This window comes from Lissotriton helveticus, chromosome 1_2 (assembly GCF_964261635.1).
Source record: "Lissotriton helveticus chromosome 1_2, aLisHel1.1, whole genome shotgun sequence".
NCBI classification, from domain to species: domain Eukaryota; kingdom Metazoa; phylum Chordata; class Amphibia; order Caudata; family Salamandridae; genus Lissotriton; species Lissotriton helveticus.
In genome coordinates this window covers 303,225,744-303,235,569 of record NC_136058.1, presented here as the reverse complement: position 1 = coordinate 303,235,569, position 9,826 = coordinate 303,225,744, and the positions used below count along the sequence as shown (strand labels likewise).

Below are 9,826 nucleotides of genomic sequence, written 5' to 3'. Positions count from 1 at the left end.
CAGCAGCGGGAAGGAGCGGGAAAACAGGCGGGCGGCAGGGAGCAGGTACAGAGGTCACTCTTTATCTGACTTTGTTATTTTTTTCTGTATCCTGCCCAACAAGGTTTGGCTGTTGGCACAGTTAAAGGTTATCTTTCAAGCCTTTCAGTCTTCTTTTGATAGCCAGATTAGACCTTGTTTGAGTCACCAGTTGTGATGTAACTTGACAGGGCTACAATACTGGTTTCCCTTTCCCCCCTTTTTCATGCCCCACTGAGACCTTAATCTGGTCCCGACTTATTGGTGTGCATCCAATCAGGCCTTGAAAAATCATAAAAATGTTACTAGACCTGCAGGTCTAGTTACTTAAATAATCAACTCGACCTGTTTGTAATGCTCTTGACCCATAAATTGGTTTTTAAATGTTGTGTTTGTGGGCAAATATTTTAATTCATTTAGCCACTATTTTCTTTATCACATATGAGAGCACCTCCAAATGAGCGAGTTCAGCAGGTGTGCTGTACAAAAAAACATGTTTGATTTAATAGACTAAACTTGTTTTCCTTATATAATACAAATCTAGCACCACATAGGATACACATGACCCCTGACTTACCTCTTAGTTCATTAACAGCATCTGGGTGGGGTAAGGGATGTTTCTCAAGCCCTGTTTAAAAACTTTTAGTAAATCCATAACTAAAGCATGAAGTGGTAGCACACAGTCATTTGTAATCAGCACATTTTACATTGAAATGGCCACAAACCTTCCCACTGATATGCAGCTTTACTGATAAAACTACATAGTGAACAAGCAATAATGTTTGGAAATAGAGTTTCTGCAAATATGTGTCATTTGCCCATCACCAAGCAAAGTGTTCTGGTTTGTTTTGCTCCTATTTAACTCTTCGTTTGCATCACACTTATTAATTCCCCCCAAAAAATTGCTTTTGTAATTCCTAATATATTTTGAAACATTTGTGATATAAATTTACAGGCTATTTATTTAAATGTTATGTGTTGGAGAAAAATAACTGGCATCTTCAGACAAAAACTGGTTCTGTGGACACTGGTCTCCTTCTGCTGAAAGTTGTGACGCAGTTCCACACCTGTCGCCCCATCACCGTACTGGCATCGTTCTAATCTCCGGTTCACCCATGTAAAGAGGAGGAGAGACGCCATTGTTTGGATCTCAAGAGGGCACTGAGCTTCTATGTAGTTTGTACCAAAAGCTACCAGGCGCACTAGCAGCTCTTTGTGTGATTCTTTGGAGGAAAAAAAAAAGGAAAGGCAGTGCAGAAGAGAACCATTTCTTGCTGGATTGTGCTGAAGATCTGCTACGCATTGGCCAAAAAGCTGTCCCCATCAGTGCTTAATTAGTTAAAATTAAAAAAAGAACATTTAAAAACGTGCCGGGGCCCTCATCAGAAGGCCATCGCAGTTTGCACAACGCATTGCCCCTGTACTTACAGAACTACTAACCATCACACTGAAGTGTGAAAATTCAGACTGTTCAAGGCCGCCAAAGCTTTAAGATAATATGCCCCTCTGTGTCATGTAATGCATTTTGCTGTGACGTTAAGAGAAATTCTGAAGTCAAGGGATGCCATTTCCAATAATGTCGGACTTGTAGTTTTGAACTATAAAAAAGAAACCATACCTCTTAACTCAGATTGACAGCAAGCATGAACGTATACTTTCAGTACATTGAAGGGAAATACCATGTGTTTTTTGCCAGGGATGTTCTAAGTGATGTTTTTAGATAATTTGGAGTCCTGCTCCTGTGGCACTGCACTCAGCTACATCATGTCCTGTGATGATGTGAGAACCTGTGGTTCAGCAAGGTAATGGGACACAAAGTCACAGAGAATTACATGAACTGCACTCCAGCCATCAAACTGTCCAGGCGCTCTATAATGTGCACTATAAAAGGCTGTTAATTCTATTTGTTAAAGTTGCAGGATTAGGGGGCGGCTGGAGATGTTTTGGGGTCAAAACAGTCCACTGCGAATCCTTTTTAGATCGATGTCCTAGTCTGTATTTTTCTAAGTATTCTCTAGTCTATATGTGTGCACAGCCACAGAAAGCGATTTTCAGCACTCCGGGGAAGTTCGAACTCTTTCCATTTCAATCAACTTAAGAATAATAATTGTTTTATATTAAAAATACAATTATTTGAAATACCCACATGTAAGAAACAGTAAAAATACACATTACATTTCAATAAATATAAGAAACCTCTTTTCGCGATTGCATTTTGCGCCACAGAATTGTAGCACGATAGTTATAAAAATAACAGGATTCGATAATACCCCAACAGTGTGGTACACATTTAATTAGCCTCAAAAGAATGCAAAATCACTGGTATTTCAACCCGTGCCTTGCCTTAGAACTTACCCATATATCAGCATCAGATGCATTAACTCGCTTTTAGGTATTGAGTACAAAATTGTGATATACGAGCATTTTAATACACCTCTTAATATTTTCTAAACTGCAGGCCTAAATGAGCTGGACACAAAAAGGCACAGAATTTATTGTGTCAAAGTTTTGTCCTGCCTGTCCATGTATGCTTGTATCGCCTTCCACAAGGCCCTGATGTTTCCCTCTCCAAACCCTGAGGCGCCATGACGCTGGATGAGTTCTAGGAAGAAGGTATCTTCTGAGAAGATGGGATGAGTGAAGATTTGCATCAGGTATCGCTTTCTAGCTTCAATCGTCAAGGGATGGGTCTCACTTCCCTTCAACTCTCCATCTAGGAGGATGCCAAGCTGAGAGAGGAGTGCAAGGTCCAGCCCAACCTCACGTATCTCCGTCTCCTTGGAAACCTCACTATAATAATCTGATGGTGGAGTGACGAAGCGCACCCCAGCATCTCGGAGAGCTTTGGCAGCAACAAGAATGTCCGGCGTGTAGAGGCCAACGTGTTGGATGCCTGCTCCACCATGCTGCTCAAGAAAGGTGTCAACCTGGTTTCGCCCTTGCTCTGGCAGGGACTCTCCGATAACAAACTTGCAGTCCTTTTCCTGGGCCTCAGATGAGAATGATAGACCCACCTTGCTACACTTCCAGTATTGCATGGCAGTTAAACGCAGGCCCACGCCTGACCCCTGGATTACGTAACCTTCCCCTGGCTTCTCATCAGGACTCAGCTGGAATCTCTTGAAGCCAAAGCATTTTTCATACCATTCAAGGACACCTGGTGTACTAAGGCGGGGAGAGGCAAAGGCAACATGGTCAAAGTGTGTAACCACACCGTTCAATTGAGTGCTATGGCTTTCAATTTTCTGAAACCCTGGTAAGAATTCACCTTGATATCGGGACCGATCGACCAACGTGTGACAGACATTCCCTACCACCGACTTCACCACAAAATAAGTCACAAACCCTTCGTCATCTTCCACTGTGGTAGGCGGAACCATTATCCTGCACTTATGAGTACAGAGATGTTGGAAAATGCAATCCACATCTTCCACTTCGAAGCAGACATTTGAAGCTGTATCAACTGCAGTTGAAAAGTCTCCGTCATAGAGGAGGCCCACACCTGTTGTGCTTTCCATTTCATGCTCTTTAGGAGGATTAGGAATCCATCCGATTGATTCTCCTCTCAAGATTGACCTGTCAAGTACTCCCTGTTCTTCTGGAGACGTTTCATTGACAACAAAAATGGCTGAACCCTGTTTAAAGGCAAACTGTCGGGCTCCCTTGCTGATCCTGACTGCAAACAGCTGAAAGCGTAATCCATTGACCAAGTAGCTAGCCAGCTGCAGGCCATTCTTGACTTGGAACGTGATATGGCTAATCCGACTCAGCAACCGTGACATGGCTGTCGATTCCAATACCAAAATCTGTTAAAGGAAAAGAATGTGTCAAATGATTCTGTGAGGTATTACCAAAATTACAAATTCTAAATACTGGCAGTTATAGGAAAGAAAAACAAAGCAAGGACATTGTGTTTGTATCACAGGCATGGCGTTACAGATTGTGTTCAAACATCAATAGGACGTGAAGGGCACACTTCTTAAAACATCCTGCATATCTTGGTTTCTTGTGCATTCCTTCTCATGTTCGACATCAGTTTATCTACCAAGTTGTTCATTTTGTAAAGGGAAGCAAACTGCTTGTTGCACCTTACAAGTTGCATCCACAAAAGGGCTGGGGAAAGATTAGAAAATACTCGCACAACAGCCATTCAAACTATAATTTGCACACCATATGCAGTACTCATGACCTCGCCCTAAACAGATATATTTACAAATATAGTAAATCCTCTTACACATGGAGTTACACATCACATTACCCTTACCATTTTTTCTAAGGCATAAGGAGAAAAAGGGATTCTCCCAACATCAGAGGATCATGAGCCGACACCATGACTCAAATCTGGTTTCCCAGTTCCACAGTCTGCCGCCCTGGACGTTAGGCCACATCTCCACTTTAACAGTGAATGTAATATTATTACATGGTTTGATTATGTGTTGCTTAATCACACTTTATTTTTGGGTGGCATTATTTGGCTGCATAAATATTGTGAGATCATGCGTGTTACATCGGTGTGTGAATAATGGTTTGCCTGGCTTTTGGAGTTATGGATTGAGCTCCTTACCATAAATGTGCTACTCTCGTTGATTTTCTGTTTTCTGTTTGTTTTTTAGGTGTATTTATCAGGGCGTTTTAACCCCTTTGCCGCGGCAGTAATTCCGCTGTGGCGCCCCCATGCTCGTGACGGAACCACTCCGTCACGGGCGCGCTGTGCTCATGACGGAGTGGTTCCGCCCGCTCATTAAAACAGCCGCGCAGGCGCGGAATTGATGCCGCGTAGGCGGGGCGGCTGCGCCGTGACGGAACCACTCCGTCATTAGCACAGCGCGCTCGTGACGGAGTGGTCCGTCACGAGCACTGAAGGGGTTAAACATATATTTAGGTGTTAATCAAGGCTAACCATAACCTAACTTTAACCTATGTTTTTCAACTGCATTTTGAGAGATTTTTGAACATATACAAACTTGAAGAGATCCTTGCACCGATCCCTCTGCCTGCGGCAATCCCTGGCTGCACAAGGCCGTTAGCCTGGCTTTCAGCCCAGCCCTTCTATCCAACACATCATAGGCAGCCAATACCCGCAGTTCACAGCGTTCAGCAGTGCATCACAGGGCTGGTCACCAAGCCTGGCCTCTTGCCAGACCCTGCGCCAAACCATCTCAGGGCAGCAAACCTCCGCTGTGCAAGTCCTCTGGCATCCACATCAGGATTTTGGCTACAGGGCCCAGCAACTGGCCCTCCCCTGGCCTAACTAGCTGCTGGCAGCGAATGCCTGCAGTACATGGCCTTTGGTCGTATGCAGTGGGGGTCGCTGTGGGTTCTGGTCACTACACAGGCACTTTGCTCAACCGTTCATTGGTGGTCAGTCCTGCTGTGCATGGTTGAGTGCAGAGGGCTTGCTTTCAATCTCCAGGCCTTCAGCCATCCAGGAGACAGTTGGCAACATGCCCTGGCCTCTATGCTTGGTGCAGTCCCCTTAATAAGCCAACAACCACTGATGTGCACAGCCCTCACCTGTATGCAGTGAGATGGGCCGTAGTGCCTACCTTCAGCCAAACCCTGCACCCAACACTATGGGTAGCCAATCCCTCTGCGCATGGCTATGTGTATCGGGTGGTGTGCAGAGCTAGATCTCCAAGTCTGTGGGGTTAGCTGCAGGGGCTTACCTCCGGTCAGCTAAAGAACCCAATGCTGTGTGGGCGGCCAACCGCTGCCGTGCCTTTACCCATCAGCAGCAGGGCTAACTATGGGACTTTGCCTCCGCCCAGACCCTACAGCCAATTTTCCACATGCAGCCAAACCCACTGTGCATAGCGGAGTTGGCTGAAGAACCAGGCTCTTCACCCAGCACTCTGTGGGCAGCCATCCTCTCCTATGCACTACATTTAGCCATGCACAGATGGATTGGTCACAGGTCCTGGCCTCTGGCAAAGCTCTGGACCTTACATTCTGTATGTGGCCAACACCTGCGAGGGGCTGGCCGCTGGCCCCAGCCAACCCCCAGAGCTCTCAACACTTCTTCCATTTTTTTTTCCAGGATACATGAAGCCGGAGGCCCAGGAATGTCCACGGGTTGCAAATGCTGCATTAAAAAATGTTTTGCCTTTTTTATTTTAATACCAGGGACGGCTCCTTTGGAGCACCGCCTTGTAACTGGGCATCAGGGTAGATTTACTGTGACCCACTATGCCCTTTTTTTGTGCAAAATAGAGAACATTGTTGTATTGTATTGTAATTCTAATTGCATTTGTATAGCGCCTACTACCCGATACGAGGCGTCAAACGCTTTTTTTAGCACGCTACTCCGGGACCCATAGAGGATTAGTGTTGAATTAGTATAGTGAAATCGGCAAGTACATTTTAAGTGGTGGATATGTTAGTCAGTTATTTGGATTCTGAAGGATAGCAGAAGGATAGAAGAGGAAAAAAGGTTTGTATTTACATAGCGCTTCTAACCCCTTATGGGGTGTTGAAGCACTTTTTTTGGCGAGTAGCACGCTACTCCGGAAACCCATAAAGGATTAATGGTGAATTAGTATGGTGAAATATGAAAGTAATTTGAGTGGTGGATATTAGTCAGTTATTTGGAGTGAGAAGGATAGCTGAGGGATAGAGGGGAAAGAAAGGTTTGCATTCATATTGCGCCTGTAACGCCTGATGGGGTGTTGAAGCGCTTTTCTGGCGAGTAGCAGGCTACTCCGGAACCCATAAAGGATTAGTGTTGAAAATTAGTATAGTGAAATATGAAGTAATTTGCGTGGTGGATATGTTACTCAGTTATTTGGATTGAGAAGGGTTGGGTAGGGGTAAAAAAAAGGAAAAAGGTTTGCATTTATATAGCGCTTGTAACCCTGATGAGGTGTTGAAACGCTTTGTTGGCGAGTAGCACGCTACTCTGGAACCCATAAAAGATTAGTGGTGATTTAGTATAGTGGAATATAGAATTAGAGAAGTGAACATGCTTGATTGATTGATTGAAAAGGATAGTGGAGGAATAGAAAAGTGAAGGATTTCTTTTTTTTAGGTCATAGCAGTAGGTGGAGGCTATTGGAAGAATAAAAAGGATTTTTGGAGGGGAAGAGTCAGAGGGAAGAGTTAAGAAAGGTTTGTTTTGGGGGATCGGTATAGTAAAAGAGGTGTCAGATGATGCAAGGAGTAGGAGAGAGTCAAGAAAGGGTTATTTTGGGGAAATAGTAGTGGTATGGGGTTGGCATAAATGAGAGAGTGGGTGTAGAGGATATAATAATAGATGTATAGGGTGAGAGAGGGTAGTGAATTGGAAAGAGTAGTAGAAGGAAGTTTGAGATGAGTCAGAAAGTTGGGTTAGAAGATATATTGAGAGAAGTATAGGCTGAGAAATCGGGTATTGCATTGGAAATGCCAAATTAGAAGTGATAAATATATAGATCCATTAGTACATTGAAAGTAAATAGATGTGTAAAGGAGGTAAGTGTATGCAGATTAAAGATATTGATAGAGGTAGCGGATGAGAAATAGAGAAGTGCATTGGATATGCTTTTGCCGGAGAAAAGTAACAGACACACAGATCCAAGTACATGGAGGTACATAGATGCACAATTGAAGCAGTACATGTAGACCAAAGATGATTTTTTTCTTTTGTTTTTATAACAACATAATTATTGTACATGTTTATTTAAAGCAATACACAAAGATAGGCACATATCTATAGTGAAAATAAATGTGTATATACAGTGGGACAAAAACACAGGGTGGGTATTAATGAATGGGAAAATGGGCAGCATTTCTGGCTCTGGTGCGAACAGGCTAAAACAGGCACTCACCTTAGTCCTCTCCACCCTTAGTCTCAATGCCTGGGCTGAGATGCCCTAAGCCTTGGCCGTTTATAGCCCTGGTAGTCAGGTGACCCCTTCAGCCAATGGGAACCCTAGACCTAACACTATCCAATCACAGCACTAGCCTTAAAATCTAGACCCAATAGGAGACGAGGACCTTAGAGCCATTCTTATCCCTAGTCCAAGCACCAAATCAGTTTTAAAAAAACCTTATCTCTACGTCCAATAGAGGCCCTAGCCCTACCAGTAGTCTCAACGATAGCAAAGCAACCAATGGCACAGGAAGCCGTAGTCCCTACTTCCAATAGAAATCCTAACCCTAGTCCCAACCCTACATTGATTGAATCACAGACCCAGAAACCAATCAGAACCCTCAAATACCCAACCAATGAGGACACTAATCTTAATCCAATAGAAACATCAGATACAACCCCCAATCAGTGTACACGTACCAAACAATATCAGACTATATAAGGTTCCAGCTACCTCAGACAAGGTTTGCTGGCCAGAGAGTTGGAAGCTGCTCCTCTATTCAGAAATTTCCTAGGAGACAGACCGGCTCAATCCACACTTTGGACTTCTGCAGGTAAGGCCCCAACAAAGTTGTCCTCTAACAACACTATTTGTATAAAACTTTACTCCCTCTTCTGGCCAAAAAACGAAGTGCACAGTCCTTATTAAACAGACCCTCCAGCATTTCGCGATTTCGCGATTCACGAAAAAATCGCGAAATCGGCAGATTAGCGCGATGGCCGCGATATTTGCTGATTTGGCCGCTAAAAAGGGTCTCCCTGAATAAAGGAAATAATGAAGGATTCCTATTGGCTGAAATGTGGCGCACACGTCACTAGGTGTCGCTGTGCAGCCGTAAGATAGCTGCTTCCTAATGGTCTGAATTCTATTGCTAACTTTTACAAACCTTCTCTGTCTTCAACTAGGGCGGTGACTGTCCCTCCTCCACTCCAACTTTCGGCAGTGCTTCTGCTGACTAGATGGAAGCACTTGGGTCAAAAATCTAATGCTCGGCAGACTGACTTGTTATCATGTCACACAGCTTATTTATTATTCAGCAAAACAAACCTGCAAGTGGGGGGCCCGGAGATCAACAAAATCAGAGAGATTCCTCCCGGCAAGTGGATGAATTTTCACCCTGTGGCTGACAAGTTTTGCTCGCCATTCCCACGCAGGACATGTCAGAACGTTCTACTTAAATAGAAAAGTGCTCTCAGCTGATCACTTCTGAGGGTGCCACAGTGCGTCCACCCCTCCTCTCATTGCCAACACGCTGGAAGTGGTGGTCTCAATACAAGTGGTACCGGACGACTCCTTTAGATAGTGGTGAGGGAAATTGGGAGGTGGTGCGGCATGTTGAGCATTGTCGGAGATGGATGAGAAACTGTGGCTCAGCCCCCTCCCCACTCCCAGTTTATATCGCTGTGCCTTTTTGGCTTTGCCCACATACCTGTTGTGTCAAGACTGAGACTACCGAAGACTGTTTTAGAATCCTCACCAAAACTGAAACTCTTCTCCAGTTCTGCAGAGAATCTAATAAAAATCATACCTTAACTATGGGGTGCAGGGCCTGGGATCGAAGTGGGAGGGAATTTTTAGTGTGACTTGGGTTTCGTTCATATCCACAATTGGACCTGTTTATTGCCTCTGTGTCAGGTTGATGGTGCTCACCAAGGGACAGAAGGGACTGTTTTGTTCCCTATTTGGGAATTGTTCCAGTAACGTAGCAAGAGAATTCTGTTGGCCTTTGCAGATTGACCTTTTCAGTGCGCATGGCATGGTTTACAGTGTGAAAAGGTTCCCGGTTTAGAGAGGGAGCTGTGATCTCGCTTGCTGAGAAGCTTGAAGATGGTGCACCTCCACTTTGTGTGCGCCTTGCTTCTTCTTCTGTTTGATCGTAAAGGGGAGTCGGAAACCTTTTAGTTAAAGCATGAGTGTATTGCTCTCTCAAATTCTTTACCATAATATCTCAGATCATCCTA

General features: G+C 44.3%; 1 protein-coding gene across 3 annotated transcripts in view; it reads right to left on the bottom strand.

The window, feature by feature from the left end:
* Positions 1-2,285: 2,285 nt before the first annotated feature.
* The window catches only part of HPDL (4-hydroxyphenylpyruvate dioxygenase like), a 30,261-nt gene continuing 22,720 nt past the window's right edge, over positions 2,286-9,826 (bottom strand). For all 3 annotated transcript variants that reach the window (XM_078671776.1, XM_078671775.1, XM_078671777.1), the window contains exon 2: positions 2,286-3,824. In XM_078671776.1, the coding sequence (XP_078527902.1) occupies positions 2,511-3,800 (1,290 nt within the window). In that variant the 5' untranslated portion in view covers positions 3,801-3,824 and the 3' untranslated portion in view covers positions 2,286-2,510. The remainder of the gene's footprint in view (positions 3,825-9,826) is intronic.